Source organism: Trachinotus anak, unplaced genomic scaffold (genome assembly GCF_046630095.1).
Source record: "Trachinotus anak isolate AG129_WGS33_773 ecotype Australia unplaced genomic scaffold, CSIRO_AGI_Tana_v1 ptg000012l, whole genome shotgun sequence".
Classification (NCBI taxonomy): Eukaryota; Metazoa; Chordata; class Actinopteri; order Carangiformes; family Carangidae; genus Trachinotus; species Trachinotus anak.
Genome location: NW_027273863.1, coordinates 8,997,156 through 9,015,956, shown reverse-complemented (window position 1 = coordinate 9,015,956; position 18,801 = coordinate 8,997,156). Strand labels below are relative to the sequence as shown.

At 41.1% G+C, this 18,801-nt stretch overlaps 2 protein-coding genes across 2 annotated transcripts; both read left to right on the top strand.

Moving 5' to 3' along the window:
- The first annotated feature begins 926 nt into the window (after positions 1–926).
- On the top strand, positions 927–3,961 carry kcnmb2a (potassium large conductance calcium-activated channel, subfamily M, beta member 2a). Its single transcript, XM_071491177.1, has 5 exons — positions 927–1,155; positions 1,590–1,712; positions 1,852–2,022; positions 2,207–2,402; positions 2,695–3,961. The coding sequence occupies exons 2-5, from the start codon at positions 1,654–1,656 to the stop codon at positions 2,977–2,979; spliced, it is 711 nt and encodes a 236-aa protein (XP_071347278.1). The 5' UTR covers positions 927–1,155; positions 1,590–1,653; the 3' UTR covers positions 2,980–3,961.
- A 439-nt stretch (positions 3,962–4,400) lies between these two features.
- On the top strand, positions 4,401–18,156 carry LOC139628947 (phosphatidylinositol 4,5-bisphosphate 3-kinase catalytic subunit alpha isoform). Its single transcript, XM_071491170.1, has 21 exons — positions 4,401–5,086; positions 5,994–6,409; positions 6,642–6,851; positions 7,001–7,251; positions 7,604–7,849; positions 8,086–8,171; positions 8,276–8,381; positions 9,249–9,401; positions 9,914–10,048; positions 10,274–10,398; positions 10,581–10,662; positions 10,865–11,029; positions 11,183–11,286; positions 11,528–11,699; positions 13,053–13,159; positions 13,475–13,596; positions 14,014–14,092; positions 14,273–14,443; positions 14,623–14,740; positions 14,842–14,993; positions 15,217–18,156. The coding sequence occupies exons 2-21, from the start codon at positions 6,058–6,060 to the stop codon at positions 15,485–15,487; spliced, it is 3,207 nt and encodes a 1,068-aa protein (XP_071347271.1). The 5' UTR covers positions 4,401–5,086; positions 5,994–6,057; the 3' UTR covers positions 15,488–18,156.
- The last annotated feature ends 645 nt before the right edge of the window (positions 18,157–18,801 follow it).

Sequence of the window (18,801 nt, the reverse complement as noted above, 5' to 3'; positions counted from 1 at the left end):
ATCATTAGGCACAGCGTCACTGTCCATTCCTCATAAGTTATTAGGTAGGAAGTCACCTGCCACTGTAAATCCAGCCTCCATGGAGTGTGAGGCACAGCTACCGACAAATTTACAGCTCTCAAACCTCTTTAAAACCCTTTGCTTGGCTGTAAAGTAGACACAAGGGGCAAGGCAGTCTTTCTGAAAGTGTGTGTCTCCATGTTTAGCTGAAACCAATACAGTTATGTGTGGAACTTGAGGCACTCGAGGGGCAATGCTCAGAGTGCTTTTTACTGAGGAGAAAAGTTGGAAAGTTGTAAGACAGAGCGAAAAAATTCATGTAAGTGTGTTGCTTTGTTGTTGATATGCATGCAACATTGCATGGAATGTTTCAAGGAAAGCATAAATGCAGATAACATTTATGGTTTCCTGCAGATGTCTTGTGTCATTCTCTCAGCAACATTTTCCCTAAGCAGCTGGGAATGTGATATAATAAGGAAATTACTTGTCTAAAGGGAACTTGTTGGCTTGTTTTCCAACTATTCTGCTCCCAGCACTGTGAGATCATTATCCCCCGCAAAAATGAAAATTGTTACAGGACTGAATAATGGCTACAGAATGTCCAATAATATTAAATCTAATCCATTCTGTATCTGAAGGGGAGTAAAAAAAAATAAAACAATGTGACTTGATTGTTGACTCCCACCTGATTTATTGGTATTTCTTATTCACTTCTGGCTCGTGATGGAGCACACTTGGAGCACACATACTTGATTTGAACAAGGCAGCAACATTACTGCTTTGATATGGAAAAAATGACCACACATAACTAATAACACAGCCATGTAAGCACATTTGTTCCAAACTATGTTTCTGGATAAATCTCTGACAATCTCATTAGTGGGTTTGCATCGACCCTCACCTTAACGCTGACCCTTAGCCGACCCAGAGCTAATTACTCATAATGTCTCAGCTGCCCATTCATTTGCATCTGAATTAAGGCTAATGTTATTTATGGGACCCAGAGCTGCATGTGCAGTATTGAATACTGTGTTTTCTTCCATACGCAGGACCTGCAGAGAATGAGAATAAGCACAAGCAAGGTGTTGTTGTTGTTGTGTCAAGAGAGGACCCAATGACTTTGTGTTGACAGCCGAAGTGTTCAGGATACAGCAGGTAGGTTGTTCTCTCATCATCATTAACACCTTTCATCTGTGGCTACCTGTCATCTTGTTTACCCTTTGTAGCGTTTCTTTGTGTTCAAAATGAGATGTTTACCTGGTCCACTGAGTCCACTGTACCAGGGGCGCTTCCTGTCCCAGCACACCATAATCCTCACCATAATCAGGAACTGCTGTTTGCAGGGTTGTAAGGAGAAGCATGTACTTATTTCTTTTTGTACAAAACTGGACATATTTACAAAAAGTGAGTGACTTTGGCAGCAAATATGCACCAAAGGTACAGTATGATTTGTTGTTCTCTTTGTTTTGCAAGCTCTGGCTTAGGATTTCTGTCATAGTTTATGGTGCTGGTAGTGAAAGTTCATTTCAGCGTAAGAACTCCTAGGCTACATTACAGCTAAACATAAAAATGGCTGTAATTCCTCACAGGTCTTTTCAACAATCTTTCCGTTCGGCTTCAGCGAGCAAAGGAGGACGTGGATCATCAGGAAAGATGTTCTTTGTGGCAGGGGCCAAAAATACTGCAGGATCGGGGGGAGGAAGTGAGAGGAGGTAACAGGTTTATATCAATTCAGGCCTGGAAATTCACTTAAAATGCAGAGGTTAAAAGGCGATTTGCATGCACTTTGATTTTTATGTCATTTGTACAGCAGCTTTTAAACAAGGATCCCACCTCATTTTCCATCATCAGGTCGATCTACCAGAAATTTCGTGATGTAGATATATTGGATAAGAAGAAGACAGTGACAGCTCTAAAGCCTGGTGAAGATCGGGCCATTCTCCTCGGTCTTGGAATGATCCTCTCATCAGTCATGATGTACTTTGTCCTGGGGATCACCATATTACGCTCCTATGCAGACAGGTACAGGCCTATGGTCTTTTTTAAGTTAACTTTGATATCCCTGTCAGAACATGTTTCATTCATCAGATGTGTTTGTTGACAAAATATTTCAGTGCTGTCTCAACCTGAAAACTGCAAAAATAAATACTTTATGAAACAATGTTTTTTTGCATGAAATTGGATCTTCATTCGAATGTCAACACAGTGTTTGGACAGAGGAGGGTGTGTGTGTTGTTCTCAACTCCACGGTCACAGCAGACATGAACTGTTCCTACAACTGTGGGTCAGACTGCTGGAGAGTCTCCAAATACCCCTGTCTGCAGGTCTACGTGAGCGTCAATAACACGGGCCGTGTCAGCCGTTTATCTCACAATGAAGAGACCCAGGACGCCAGCTCTGAAGTGAGTACTGCGCCAGAGGGAAAATACAGGGAATTACTGAACCGTTTCAAATGTTTACAGCGGCTGTCAGATGTTGGCCTGGTTATAGATGTACTCTGCTCCCAATGCAGAAAATGTTAGCTGATAGGATTTGGAATTTTTCCCGGTCAAGCTAAAAGATGATACGTGAAGGGTGATGTATTCAGTGTTGTGAGATAAATGAAACTCCAGAGCCCAAATCACCAAAGCAAAAAGTATGACTGACTGATTGCCCTCAAGATAACCTCACTGTCCTTCAATCCTGTCCTTGCAGTGTTTCTATGTGCCCAGGTGCCAGAAGGACACCGTGGCCATGCACACCATGATTATGAACATCTCCGAGCGCCTGAAGGTGAACCAGCAGGTCCCTTGTTACTACGACCCGAGCGAGCAGCAGGAGACCGTTCTCCTGACCCGGCTGTACGACCACAGCGTCGTCTTCCACTCGCTGCTCTGGCCCTCCTGCATGCTCACAGGAGGGGCCCTCATCATCGTGATGGTGAAGCTCACACAGTACCTCTCCAGACTGTGTGAGGAGATAGGGAAGATCAAGAGGTGAAATGCGTGCAGCAGCTGTGAAAGTCAAACATATGGTGGATTGGTGATGGACATATGACATGAAAGGGATTGTCTGAGAAGAACAACCTTGCTGTGACCTCTTGCAAACTTTCCCCTTCAACTGAGACATTTGGAACAGCGGACTTTCACTCCGCACTGAGGATGCAATTGTTTATAAAAGTGAACTGAATGTTCCAAGGCAGGAACTGTCAGACGTATAACTCACTCTTATAAAGGGGAAAATATGGCTGGATTCTGCATGGTGTTATAGCATTGTAAACTGCTCTGAGGTTAAATGTTTACAAGGAAGTTTCTTCTGCCTGTAATCTTAACTATGGCGTATTATGAGTGTGTGGTTGCCATGACACTTATATGATAATACAAATTCATATTTGAACAGACAGAGCAAGACACTGCTGTCTCACCAGAAGTATCCTGTCTGTTTGTGGTTGTTAATGTTGAGCAATGTTGTACACTTTTGAGAATTTTTTTCTCTCAAACTTCCCTTTTTTTGATAATCCAATGATTGTTTTGTGACACAATAATATGTTCTTATTTTATACACACTATTCCAATGACCAACACACACAAACACACACACACACACTCTCTCTCTCTCTTCAACACAGCAACTAATGCATCCATCTTGAGGTTGTCTCATTTACAGAAACAGCAATTTAATGCTGTCATTGTGATGATTTGCACAAAGGTCACACACCGTGGCTCTGCAGCTGTAATAGATGATCATTGCCTGTAGGATATTTATGCACTAGAAAGCACATACCTCTGCAAGGGCTGCACAGTCTTTTAAAAAACAAAGAAAAAAAATGTAACATTTTCATCTGCATTAAAACACACAGCAATACATGATAATGCTGATTGGCTGATGGTGGTCATCATTTTTTAGAAAATTTTGCTCTCCTTGAATGTATGACTTGTTTGTTCAACCACTGATCAATGTATAGTAACATTTAATATTACTAATCGCCGGTTCCTCTGCCCATGGCTTACAATTTTCCATTGAATTCCACTGAAATGTTACGTAGTTTCATCAATAGCTACACATCAGTAAGCCGGGGAAACACGATGCTCTGTGTAGAAACAATAAAACACAACATTCAATAGAATGTATGAATCCCACATCTAGCAGAAATAGTTTTTTCAATCTACATTTTCACTCCCCTAACATAGATTCTGTGGTGCTGTACTACACATCCTGTGGTACTGTACCACTTGCTCAATGTTGGAAACTGTTGCAGTGGCACATTCAGAGGCTTGTGTAATGTTTGGGGATGTTTATCACAGGACTGCCCCACAGGCTCAGTGGTATTATGCCAGGGGTTAGTTACCTCAGAGGTAAATCTATGGTACAGTACAACAGGTTCTGTGATATATTACCACAGAATGCTGCTTTACCTGCGGTACTGTATATATTCATAGGACACAAACACCACAGGAGCACTTTCCAATATCACAGGATATGTTTGAAAGAGCTGGGGCATCCATTCAACCACGCACATGCTGCAGAAGGAATTTGCTCTGGGCTCTGCATATGACCGTCCGCACCAACTCAACAACTTTGGCTCTGTTTTCCCTCGTGTGCTCTTGAGAGGAATTTCTTCAGTAACATTTCAATTCCCATCGCAGAAAACAGTGAACAAGCGGCTTCCCGTTAATTCCCCTTTCTCATCTCATGACAAACAGCCCTCTCCACCAGCTGGACGCACTGTGTGGGAGGGCGGTCCGTGGTGATGAGCCTGCTAGCAGTCTTCGAGCAGGCTAGTTGTGTGGAGCTAGCGTGCTACCAAACTGTGCAGTGTGTTTTCTGGACAGCACGATGAGGACCATCATGAAGTATTATACAGCTATTCCACTGCAGCGGATTGACAACATCACCGGGAGATAGGGACGTCTTTTTTTCCTTAAAAAGCGGGACTGTCCCGACCCCTTAGTGTCATTGTTTGGATGAACTAGGGGTAGAGCTAGCCTAGCACCACTGGTTGGGACTTCAGGAGCGGGCACGAATGGGATTTACTCAGCTAGCCGCTGCTAATGATTGTGCTGGCTGGCATCGGGGCTAACCGGTTGGCGTCAGCTAACTGACACAGGTAGCGTTATATTTGTTTTTATCCCATGTTTTGTGTGTTCGCTTTTACTGTCAATCGAAACAGCTATCCAGTTACTCACACGACAAACTGTCTGGTCGCACCCCTATATTGTAGAACCGCCAGACAAACATTAGCTTGTGTATGACTCGAGGTTTTCATATTTCAAATGACATTGATCTGCTTAGTGAACCTGGCTAGCATGGCAGGCTAGCTAGCCAAGAAATAACACCTAATGTTAACCCACCAAGCAGCAGCACAACACCGACGAGTCGAGGTGACGGTAAAGCCGGGGCTAAAAGCTAAACCTTAGCCTTGTTAGCCACACTTAACTAATGAGTGGGGAATGCTTGTAAGCTAACAAGTTTGTTTACATGATTTTTGAAGTCCTTTCATTCGACACCACTGGGCATTTGTCGGTTCATTACCCCTCTCTTCGACCTAGCATGAGTTAGTTTTACACGAACTTTGTAAAGCGAAAGATTTTTTTCTGCTTAATGCCATGACATGTTATGTTGTCATTAGCTTATGTGCTGATATTATAATAAACGCAATGACAGTCTTATTTGCGGAAGGACACATTGTTAGAGTTGTCATAAATGTGATGCTACTATCTGTCAAACTGAACCAAAGTACCTCTACGTGATAGCAGTGTAGTGAGCTTAAAAACACTAAAGCAATATCCAGTGGTCCTATAGACATTCCCCCCTGTACTGTAATTACAGACCTTGTAAAAATAACTTTTGGAAACCCATGTTAAATTGGGATACCCTCAGGATTGCGTATTTAACATTTTTATATTGTGTTCATATGCAACTCTACCATCACTGAAGTCAGATATTTACCACAGTTTGTGTGAGTGTACATAAGTCAGTGGTTCTTATATAATTATGTTCCTTCTTTCTCACAGTTGGTTGACATCACTCATCTGATAATTACCAGACTCTGAAAAGAGCAGATTTGCTGGCACAACCATGCCTCCCAGGCCCTCCTCAGGAGAACTATGGGGGATGCACTTGATGCCCCCCAGCATCCTAGTGGACTGCCTTCTGCCAAATGGCATGATTCTCACATTGGAGTGCCTCCGGGAGGCCACACTGATCACAGTCAAGCATGAGCTTTTCAAAGAAGCCAGGAAGTACCCTCTTTACCATCTGCTGCAGGAGGAGAGCTCCTACATCTTTGTCAGTGTCACCCAGGAGGCAGAGCGAGAGGAGTTTTACGATGAGACCAGGAGGTTGTGCGATCTTAGGCTCTTCCAGGCCTTCCTCAAAGTTATTGAGCCAGTAGGCAACAGAGAAGAGAAAATTCTCAACAGAGAGATAGGTATGATTCTTGGCTTCTTATGCAGTTACAACACAACCTACTGCACTATACAGTAATGTACTGTACCAGCCGTTGGCCTTGGCAATGTCATTACCCACAGTGAGGAGGATTAACATAATACCTTTGGGTTTAACTGGTCACAGCATATTTTGTGTTATGATGTAATTGCACTGTATTATTTCACATGTTATGAAAAATGCATTATTTATTAATCACAATTTTTTCCTTGTAGGTTTTGCTATTGGAATGCCTATATGTGAGTTTGATTTGGTGAAAGACCCAGAAGTGCAGGACTTCAGAAGGAATATTTTAAATGTTTGCAAAGACTCCGTGGACCTCAGAGACAGTAACGGACCCCACAGTAGAGCTTTATACGTGTACCCTCCTAATGTAGAATCCTCAGCTGAACTTCCCAGACACATCTATAACAAGCTAGACAAAGGTAAGACATTTTACTATGGGGTCTGAACAGCACATGCTCACTGCAATGGAAATATCATCATGTATTTTACAATCATTCAAATTTTTTGGTTTGCACTTTCTCTGAACCTGTTGTTTTTAAAATGTGATATTTACTTTTTTTTCCCTAAGGTCAAATCATTGTGGTCATTTGGGTTATTGTGTCACCCAGCAATGACAAACAGAAGTATACCCTGAAGATCAACCATGACTTTGTGCCGGAGCAGGTGATTGCAGAAGCCATCCGTAAGAAGACGCGCAGCATGCTACTCTCCCAGGAGCAGTTAAAGATGTGTGTGCAGGAGTATCAGGGAAAGTACATCCTCAAAGTCTGTGGCTGTGACGAGTACTTACTGGAGAAATACCCTCTGAGTCAGTACAAGGTAATCTAATTTAATCTTAGCTTAGCTGCATCTGATGCTATTGTACTTCAAGGGGGGAGAGATCCACTTCACGTCAAATTATCATCCAATTCAAATGGACTTGACATTCATGAAAATATGCTGCCTGTAAAATGTGCTGCTTCAGGAACACACCATACATATCACGGGATATTAAGTACAAAGTGCTGAATGTTTCATTTATTCCTGAGATGTAATTGTAAAATCCAATAATTTACATGTTGATAAACCTAGTTATTGTTTGAATGCCTTGAAAATGTCAAACAGAATCAATGGTTTCAAAATGTCACAGTCACAGCTACTTCAAAATGTCATTTTTGTCTGTCCTCAACAGTATGTGCGCAGCTGTATCATGCTGGGACGGATGCCCAATTTGATGCTAATGGCAAAAGACAGCCTGTATTCCCAGCTGCCCATGGACAACTTCACCATGCCGTCATATGCAAGGCGAATATCCACAGCAACACCTTACATGAATGGGGAAACAGCCACCAAGTCTCTGTGGACTATCAATGGAACGCTGAGGATCAGGATACTGTGCGCCACTTACGTCAATGTCAATATCAGAGACATTGACAAGGTACAAATGTACATCAATGCGGTGCAGTGACTACCTTGTCTTTTTTCTTTAAAGATTTCTCTGCTTTGTTCTGGTTTGACTAAAATAAATTCTGACTAAAGTCTTAAATCTCCAGTACCTTGGAGGTTATCTGAAGACGGTGTTCTTCACTTCATGCATTCAGAAATGCAGTGAAAGATACCTTTTATAACTGAATGGATGAATATATACACTTCTTGTCTTTGTGACTGCTTTAGATCTATGTCAGGACTGGGATATACCATGGTGGAGAGCAGTTGTGTGACAATGTCAACACCCAGCGGGTACCCTGTTCGAACCCCAGGTAGTACACAATAAAGAATAGTGTTTTATGCTCCGGGGTTTCACTCAGATTTGCGACAGTAATAGTATTAATAATGGTAATGGTTGTTTCCCTGTTCATTCTAGGTGGAATGAGTGGCTTAACTACGACATGTACATTCCAGACATCCCCCGTGCTGCCCGACTCTGCCTCTCCATCTGCTCTGTGAAAGGGAGGAAGGGAGCTAAAGAGGTTAGCAGGGAAATGCTGAAATGCTTAATTAAAGTTATAATGCTTAAGACTTCTATCTTGGTTGATTTGGTGACATCATTCTTTAATGGTGTATCTGTTTATAGTTCAGCCAAACAAACTCACATTATGATAATAAAGAAGTCCATCAGTAATTGGCCTTTTTCCATCATGCCATTAGCAACTACGATATGATTTCATGGTGTGCATGGTGCAAGTGGTTTTCCACACAACAGCAGGACATGGTAAAGTTGGTTATCTTGGTGAGGAGATGGAGGTGTGAAGCCTGTCGCCTGCAGCTCTTCAGCTGATGGCTAAGAGCTCACTGTGGTTGGTTGTTTTTGTTACAATACTCCCAACCAACCATTTCTCACCATTACTCCAATTTGAGACCGATCTAAAAAAGTGTTGAAAAGAAAAGTAACTTGTTATGCATTGTTGATGCATATTTGATGAATGTGTTTCCTGTGACTGCTTCACAATAAAGGCCCCCCAGTGAAAAGCTTTTAATGTGAAGCAGCAGTCGAAAGAATTGTTTGTTTAGTATTAGCTGTATCTTTTATATTATTTTAATGTCTAATGCGGAAAATATGTTTACCACAACTAGTATCAAAAATGGCCTATGATTTCATGAAAATCCTAACGATTATAACACGAAATGTTACTTTAAGAATCTAAATGTTAAGATTCAATGTCGTCATTTAAATTAATGTTTGTTTAATGAGTCAGAGCAGTTAAACAGTCGGTTAATGTTGGCATAAGAATAAACAACTTCTTGTGTTCTGCGCTGCACCTGTCTGTTTCATAGCCCTGAGCTGTTGCATGTTTAATCATCTTCATATGCATCATCTTACTGGTATTTTCCTGTAGGAACACTGTCCTCTGGCCTGGGGCAACATCAACCTGTTTGACTACACCCACACACTAGTAGCAGGGAAGATGGCTCTCAACCTGTGGCCTGTCCCACATGGCCTGGAGGACCTGCTCAACCCTATTGGCGTCACAGGCTCTAACCCCAACAAGGTGAACAGCAAATGTCAGCGATCTGAACATAATGCTCTCTCACTGTCTGTGTTTGCAGTGGTGTCTCTTTTTTTTTTCTTTTTTTTTTTTTTACAGAGCAAATATTGAGGTAATGGGCTCATTTCAAATGTAACACTGCTCTCCTTGGATCTACAATGGAAATGTTTTAGTTATAGATATAAGAATTATAATAGAATTTAAAATACACAGGTTATCAAAGATTTCATCCAGTTGTGTGGATCAGAATGGATCATGAAACATTAAGGAGATAGAATAAATGATACATTATAATGCTTGCATATACAGCTGACCTTGCATAAGCCTCAAGACCCAGTTTTAATTGAGCTGGTGACAACCTGTAGAGTTGCACATCTGGATTTAAGCTGCCTCGATTTAAGCAACCAAGCTTCTTATCCCACGTAATTAATTACTGGTTGTCACAGGCACCTTTCTCTGATTACAGTAATTACTTTGCATGGCCTTTCCCTTTCTAACCCTTTCTGAACATGCAGGAAACCCCTTGTCTTGAGCTGGAGTTTGACCATTTCAGTTGCCCTGTCAAGTTCCCTGATATGACCACCATCGAGGACCATGCAAACTGGAATATATCCAGAGAGCTTGGCTTTAACTACTGCCACACTGGTTTGGTAAGTTAACATGCCTTTGTTTTTCATTGTGCCTTTTGCGTCACTTATCAGATTGATGTGCTTGAGATGTCATTTTCATTCTGAGCAGCTGTCACATTGTAGTTCACTAACATCACAGAGAGGGTTGTGATATCACTGTTTGATTCACATTGTGTGACACAAGTCCCTGTAAAACTCAGTGTGGTGCTGACATTGTTCGGTTTATTTTATGAAACTGTGTCATAGAGTAACAGACTGGCACGTGACAACCCCCTGACTGACGGTGACAACGAGCAGCTGCGGCAGGTGTGCAACAGAGACCCATTATCTGAAATCACTGAGCAGGAGAAAGACTTTCTGTGGAGGCACAGGTAATGCGTTTGGAGTTGCATACAATTATATGGGGTTTTGAGATTGTATGAGGGGCCGATTAGGATTAGATTTTAACATTCTGTCATCATAACCATTATATTTTAGTCTAAAGTCATTCTACTTTCATACTGCCGAGATGTGATAAAACCAATTAATTTTTTTTTTCTCCAAACTTTTCTAGACAAGACTGTGTCAATATGCCAGAGATCCTTCCCAAGATCCTGTTGGCTGTGAAATGGAACTCCAGAGATGAGGTTGCACAGGTAAGCTCAGGTTTCTACCGCTGACACACCTTTATTTTGAAGGAAATCACATGGCATAATAGATAAGTGCCCAACTTGGTTGTAATACTAATGCAACTATTTACACAGATAGTCCACACTCTCACACTAGCACTTAAGGGTGGTTTAAAATGAAAATGAAAATATGTATCTTTAGTCAGTGCTTGTTTGTTTTTCATTTCAGATGTATTGCCTTCTGAAGGACTGGCCTGCTATCAAGCCAGAACAAGCCATGGAGTTGCTGGATTGCAACTTTCCTGATCCAATGATCAGAGATTTTGCCGTAAAGTGCCTTGAGAAATACCTAACTGATGACAAACTTTCTCAGTACCTCATTCAACTAGTTCAGGTGCGTTGCATCTTTATTTGGCCTCACTGTGAATGTTTGCCTGCATGTAAATAGTGTGAATTATGGCATTATTGTGAAGAGAGGGCTGATGTTTCAGCTCGATGTATCTGATGTTTTTATGCTAATTTCTTTGTTTTCTATGTCTGTGTCCAGGTTCTAAAGTATGAACAGTACCTTGATAACCCACTTGCACGCTTCCTGCTGAAAAAGGCATTAACCAATCAGAGGATAGGACATTTCTTCTTCTGGCATTTGAAGTGAGTTAATTTAAAAAGGTCTGCTTTCAGCAGGTTGGAGCTATTTGTATGTGACTTGAAAGGTTAAACTCTTGTTTGAATGTCACTTAACTGTCTGGTCCCAAATCATGTTGAAAGTTCTCTGAAAACATGTCAGTCACGGTTTGGGTGTCTGTGAGTGTCTATGGAGGCTCGTACACATTATCCTCTCGGGGAAAAAACAAACTCTTAATGTTTTTTTCCTTTCCTTGCATGTGTGCAGGTCAGAGATGCACAACAAGACAGTGAGCCAGCGATTCGGCCTGCTGCTGGAGTCGTACTGCCGGGCCTGTGGCATGTATCTGAAGCACTTGAGCAGACAGGTGGAGGCCATGGAGAAACTCATCAATCTCACCGACCTCCTCAAACAGGAGAAAAAAGATGAGGCACAGAAGGTAATCTAACGGCAGACAGCTGTTAATTTTGATCCAGTGGCTCGTTCAGTTTAATATTGATAACATCTGGACCAATCTGGCCAGAGGTATGCCACAGTATAGTGGAGCTGCCTTTAGTTTGCTTGCAGAAAAATATTTCGACCAAACCAGAATAATGCATCTTGAGAAACTGGAGCCATCCCTACAGTAATAGCCAAAGATTAATACGGAAAATAAATTATAATAAAATAAAAGCTGGTACTTAAATAAAGTTTAGTTCCAAATGAAGCCAGGAGTAAAATGGGGTAAAAAAAAAAAAAAAAAAAGAAATCAGTGAATTATCGGTACCAATGCTGTAATGTTGGGATGGTACATTTGACAAAATCTTTATTTCCAGAGAATTATTTTCATCGTTATCAGTTTCTCCAAGATTATAATTTTTTTTAACAAGACTCAGCTTTGATGTGCAGTTTGATTCTAATCAGCTGTACTTTGCTGTGCATTCTTGATATTAAGCTGCTATTAATGAAGGTGGACACTTCTTGTTGACATTAAAAGCCTTTACAGGTAAAATAATTTAGTAAAATATTATGCTCCTTAACTGCTGGAAATGTTTTCATGACGAGGAAATGCCGCGTTTGCTTAACATGAAACAAGTGCCAATGAATGCAGATCAGACAACAGGACACTATTTACCAAAATACTGGAATTTACTCATAAATCACGGGAAAATAGAAAGGAGAACAGATGGAAAAATAAATGCACCAGAAACTACTGAAGACTTAACGTTATCAAAATAATTTGTAGGCATGTGATTTAATGGTCTTATTTGTAATATTCTGAAAAACAAATTATTTTAGCCAACGAACAAGCAAGCAAGCAATGCTAAATTAATATCTAAGTCTTGGCTTCAAGATTGTAGCCACAAGCTAATTTGGTTATTATTTTAGTTGATCTTTGTCAGCTAGCTAGCTAATTAGCTAGTTAGCTAGCTAGCCAACTAACAAGCAAATTGACTTAATGTATCTAATGTGTCTATCTATCTTTGAGGAAATTGACCAGTGTCCATCTGCTCGGCATAAAACTGGTCTACTCTGTGTTTTTGAGATCATAAGTTTCAAAATCTCTAAAACTATTTTCAGTTGTTAAGGCCAAGAGCTGTGGGCCTCCAACATGGCCACCAGAGGGTGCATGTCATTACCCAAAAGCCCTCTTTGAAGCAGCATTACCTCATTGTGAGAGGTTAATGATTTTGCTGACGAAAAGCAGCAGTAAGGTGTCTGCACTTACTGCATATTTACCCGGCTGGCCCACTCCTCCAGCTGCTCAACACCAGCTTATTAATAAGTGATCCGTTTGTTTATCTCCTCTAAGGTTCAAATGAAGTTTCTGGTGGAGCAGATGAGAAGGCCCGACTACATGGATGCACTGCAGAACTTCACGTCCCCACTGAATCCAGCACATCAGCTGGGAAACCTCCGGTACATCAGTACTCTCTTATCTAACTCTCTCTTCTTTAATGGTTGGCATTTAATGTTTATTTCCTCTGCAGCTGTTCCTTTTGCCTTTCCTTCTTCAAGGCTTAAAATACTATCAGGTTTAATAAAAATGTACTTGATTTTGTGTGTAGAAAAAGTGCATTTAGGGACATAATGTACTCGCTGCTCTTAGAGCACATCTTAGGATGAAATTATGTACATATTGTGACTCATAATGGCAGCCACAATTACTGAGGACTTAGTGCCTTCTTTTCTGTCACTTTTTGTCCTCTTAAAACACATCCCTGTCTTTTTCAGCCTCGAAGAATGCAGGATGATGTCATCAGCCAAGCGACCTCTATGGCTTAACTGGGAAAACCCAGATATGATGTCAGAGCTTCTCTTTCAGAACAACGAAATCATCTTCAAAAATGGAGATGGTGAGTCTGTGTATTTTCTACTTGTATCTCTCTACTTCGTCTCTGCTTCTCAATTTCTGCCTCTCTCTCACACACACACACACACACACACACACACACACACACACACACACACACACACACACTTGAATGGTCTTGCTGAGCATGTAGCATAATTCAGTCTAAGCCTCCAGGGCATATCGTGGTACACAAACACAGCCTCATCTATGCTTTTTACGCAGAATTCAGAGAGAATAAGTCACGTTATTTGAATCACACTTTCCTGCAGCTGCTTATGCACTTTGCTGCACCATCTCTGACCAAACTGACTTTGACAGCTCTGCACCATACTGCATCATGGAGTTGATCAAAGAGCAGCTAAGCAGCTAATATTCACCTCACTGTCATCCACCTCCTTGTCTCTTTTTGCCTCCGTAGATCTGAGGCAGGACATGCTGACGCTGCAGATCATTAGGATAATGGAGAACATCTGGCAGAACCAAGGCCTTGATCTCAGGTAGGCTCTTCACTTCACCATGACAGCAAGGATGCTGGACCTTTCATGTTCTGCACTCCATGCTCAAATGCAGATTAGTGGGATCCCCTGCCAGATACCTCGGGTCATTTAATATGAAGTCCATCACTGCTGTCCTCATTTTTCTGCCTCTCTAGATGTTCTCTGTCCTTCCTTTCACAGGATGCTGCCATACGGTTGCTTGTCGATAGGTGACTGTGTGGGTTTGATTGAGGTGGTGAGGAGCTCACACACCATCATGCAGATCCAGTGTAAAGGAGGCCTGAAGGGGGCGCTGCAGTTCAACAGCCACACACTGCATCAGTGGCTCAAGGATAAGAACAAGGGAGAGATGTAAGTGGCAAACAGTGATTCATACAGCTTCTCTGGTCTCCTGTAGTGTGTAGAGGTGCTGTTGGTGATAATATGACCAATGTGAAGACCTAAACAAGTTTTTCCACGCAATGGTCCACGCAGTCACTGGATCCTCTCTGAGACTGAAGTATTTTACTATTGTTAAATTTTTTTTTCAGGTATGACCAGGCCATAGATCTGTTCACACGGTCATGTGCAGGCTACTGTGTAGCAACATTTATCCTGGGCATAGGGGACAGACACAATAGCAACATTATGGTCAAAGATGATGGACAGGTAAAGATTATATTCAACATTTCTTTCCATGTCTTATATAAATACTTTCTGTTTGCTTCTATGATTAAATTACTTATTTTTATATTGTTTCGTTTTCACAGCTGTTCCACATAGACTTTGGCCATTTCCTCGACCACAAAAAGAAGAAGTTTGGCTACAAGAGAGAACGTGTGCCCTTTGTGCTTACACAGGACTTCTTGATCGTAATTAGCAAAGGAACTCAAGAGTGCACCAAGACGAGGGAGTTCGAAAGGTAATGCCAGCAGTTGACTTGAGTTTGTTATCTTGGGATGAGGGAAAAATGATCAGTGACTAACTGAAACAAATAAAGCTAAAACAGGTGTTGAGCTGTTTTGATGGTCTTATGAGACTCAGCTTTCATCTCTTCGTCATGGCAGAATTTTCCACTTGACCCTACTGGTCTGTTATTGTTTTCTCTGGCCCATTTTGGTAATCTTTTTTTTTCTGCCCCTCAGGTTTCAGGAGATGTGTTACAAAGCGTACCTGGCAATCCGGCAGCACGCAAACCTCTTCATCAACCTCTTCTCCATGATGCTGGGCTCTGGGATGCCCGAGCTGCAGTCATTCGACGACATTGCTTACATCAGGAAGACCCTGGCCCTGGACAAGTCAGAGCAAGAGGCCCTTGACTACTTCATGAAGCAAATGAACGACGCTCACCACGGCGGGTGGACTACCAAGATGGACTGGATCTTTCACACAATCCGCCAGCACGCCATGAACTAAACTGGCAACTAAGGAAAGAGAGGAGTAAAGGACTGTGGCACACTAATAACCAAAAGAATAGTGAGAAACCAGTGAGGCATCTTTCCCCAAACACAGCAAGACCTGGTTAATATTTCTGCCAGCGTATGACTCTGAGACATTACCTGCCAGCGCACCACAAAATAAGGGTGCTCAGAAGGGCCTATTTCAGGGACATAATGCCTAAATGCTCCTGTTTCTACAGGTGTCTGAATCTCTCCTCCCTGCACTATGAACTTGAGAAGGCAGGGTGGAGTTGTATTTCATCTGTCTCCTTCATAGGAACCTAACAAGTGTAACGGACCTCGACTATGTTGGCCTTCTTTGTGCGAACAAGATATGGACAAATTTTTATTTTTCTTATTTTTTTAAATTCCTTTCAATACATCTACAACCATCAGCATTAAGAAAGGAACATGATGAAGTGGTAAAGCCATTAGCATAGCTGGCTTTTTCTAAAGATAAACTGACTGTTTCCACTAGCTATTTTGAACTGATGAAGATGGGGGAGATATTGGTGCACACAACCAGGCGAGCTGAGACTCGACGACAGAAGCCTGGCAGGTGCCCACAAAAATCATAGTTCCCTTTACAACTGTAGAAACAATCACCAACGCTCACCAACACACTAAGCACAGGACAGACAGAGGACATGTTGTTGAAAACACCTAAACACTTAGAACTGAAATGACGAGTTAGTTGTAGCTGACAGACGACGTGTCCTCAGTTTAGTAATCATGCCACACCAGATAACTGACTTTTGTACAGAGGTATATCCATAGACTTTTATGCATTCGGTGCACATATTCCTTATTGAGTCTATTTTCTACTGAGCCAAAGTACTAGATGTGTAACCCCACTACTCAGCAGTCTTATTGTAAAAAAAAAAAAAAAAAAAAAAAGAAAAAAAAAGTCACTACTATTCCAAGTCTCATGTGTACTCATAGCACTGATCTCTGCAGTATTTGTTTTTGTTTTGTTTTGTCTATCAGTATTATTCTGTGTCAGATGTAGAGGCACAAATGTCCGTCATCGACCCCACGCAGTTGGAACACAGATGGACTGCAGAAAAGCTTTCTGGTGGCCACCGTGTTATGAATTGCTCTTTTGTTATTAAGCTGATAAAGGCGAGAAACGCAGGGGAAAAGGATGCGTAGTGTTCCTTTTGTGTGCTGTGCTGTTACACTATGCAAGTTGTGATCCTCAAATGTACTGTATACTGCAAAAAAACAAAAAGAAGTGAGAAGCTGATGTCAAGGCAGAGAGCGGAACGCATCTCCCCTGACATGCTCACACAGAGAAGTGTCAGTGAACTTTGTACAAACAGTACATGGAAGAAAAAAAAAAATGCACAATGCTGCACTGTAACAGTATCGTCTACTTCTTCCCAACAACGAGAACTGTGAGAAACGCCTTTCTACCCAGCCTTTTGCTTCTTCTTACCAGGTTTCTATGTGGAGCTTCTTTCTAAGCCATCTGTAAAATGTTTGAGATGTAGAGCTTTGCTCCCGTCTCCTTCTTCTCGATCATAAATGACAGATAATCTAAGACAGACTCTCCTCACATTCGCCATATGGTCCCAGATCGCGACATCCAGGTAAAGAAAAGAAACCCAAGTGAATTTTTTAAAACTTTACAAGTGTCTTCTTCCCTACTCTTTCCTATGATTGTCACCCTTATGTGTGGAAGAATAGTCTTTGCAGTTTCGCTGACTGCACAGACACATATGTAAGAGGTCAGTAAATGTTCTAGCTTTACCAAATGATACCCAACAGGGCGGTTTCCTGGACACTCAAGTCTGTCTGAAAGTAGACCTTTTGTTTTCTGTTCATGGTTTAAAAATGCTCAGGAAACCGATCCTACCAACATGCATGTGCTTCTGTACAGGATACAGAGCAGTGGGCCGGACCCAAACTGAGAAAAAACTAGACACCCTATGCTTTATGGAAGAATTAGCTAAATGATGCTTTTTTCCCTTTGTACTTGTTATGGTTGTTTTCTGTTTCTCACACTGCATTATGCATGAGGTCCTCAAATATCTACTTTTTTTTTTTCTTTGTTTGACCTGATGTTGTTTACTTGAATTTCATGTATAGAAATGACCTTGTTACTTGTGTGGGGTACAACAAAGTCACAATGAAGGTAACAGATACTGATACTGCTACTACGTGTGCAAATGCTTTCCTTGAATAACTACAGAGGTAATATATTTTTGTATTTTTAAATGTAAGCAAACTCATATATGTAACTGCTAACCAAAAAAAAAAGGAGGAATCATGCATAACGTGCACCACCCTCATACAAAACCAAGTAGACAGCTTCTAGTTGTTGAAACGATATGAATGACAAAGCAGAGGTGAATTGTTGAATGAAGGACAAGGACTTGATGCTGTTGTCAGAGTACGATCTTTATGTCAAGTGGAGATCTGTTGCCCTAAGTAGAAGTCTGTAAGCACAACAAGGAGGAAGAAGCTATCCTGCATGTTTTAAAAAAGAACCAGATACATATGTTAGTTATCTATCCATCTGTATATAACATAAAACCCTCTTCAAATATTTGTTTTAGTCATCCTCATATGACCATGTCTGTTAAGAAATTGTATGCATTCATTTATTGTACTGTTGAATAAAAACATTTCTCCCTATCTAAATAGATTATTTTATTACATGGTTTGTTTTACACTATCAACATGTCTGCTATTTACAGCTATTTACAAAGCGCTTTTGCAGTGTTTTGCTTCCTAATAGAATTAGCAATGTGGGACAAGGCTTGAATCACTATGTAAACAATCCTTAAGATTTTTTGTCTCAATCTAGACACTACACTCAAGACTCTTTATGAAGTGAACTGGACCAGTATTTGTAAATCTTCTAGGAAATGGTCTTGAAGACAGGTCTAGAGTAAAAATATATATATAAAAAAACACTTTGCAGCATTGTATAAAGACATAAGAAAATAGTCTAAGTGGGATTTTTAACAGTACTCCAGTGAATTAGCATTGCACTCCTGTATCATTGGCGCCTGCATTCCCTACAATGGCACTCTGCTGCTGACAGATAGGTTGGAGATTCAGCCTTAAGCAGTCTTGTAAGGTCCCTTCTTTCTAACTGCACACCCCCAGATTTTTATCTTTTCTTAGATATGTTTTCTTAGATTCTTCAGCCCCTGAAGAATGACCCAAGCGACGTAACTTTAGGCACTTACTTTTTTTTTATTTTTATTTTATTATTTTTTTCTGGCTTTTTATGCCTTTATTTTATAGGTACAGAGAGAGGGAACAGGAAAGTTGGGGAGA

What these genes read in the sequence shown, in the direction of transcription:
- LOC139628947 (XM_071491170.1), top strand. Translation starts at nt 6,058, where the DNA reads ATGCCTCCCAGGCCCTCCTCAGGAGAACTATGGGGGATGCACTTGATG. An exon ending in AATTCTCAACAGAGAGATAG is followed by an intron (nt 6,410 to 6,641) that starts GTATGATTCTTG and finishes TTTTCCTTGTAG; the next exon opens with GTTTTGCTATTGGAATGCCT. An exon ending in GTACCCTGTTCGAACCCCAG is followed by an intron (nt 8,172 to 8,275) that starts GTAGTACACAAT and finishes TGTTCATTCTAG; the next exon opens with GTGGAATGAGTGGCTTAACT.
- kcnmb2a (XM_071491177.1), top strand. Translation starts at nt 1,654, where the DNA reads ATGTTCTTTGTGGCAGGGGCCAAAAATACTGCAGGATCGGGGGGAGGA. An exon ending in GGGGGAGGAAGTGAGAGGAG is followed by an intron (nt 1,713 to 1,851) that starts GTAACAGGTTTA and finishes TTCCATCATCAG; the next exon opens with GTCGATCTACCAGAAATTTC. An exon ending in TTACGCTCCTATGCAGACAG is followed by an intron (nt 2,023 to 2,206) that starts GTACAGGCCTAT and finishes ATGTCAACACAG; the next exon opens with TGTTTGGACAGAGGAGGGTG.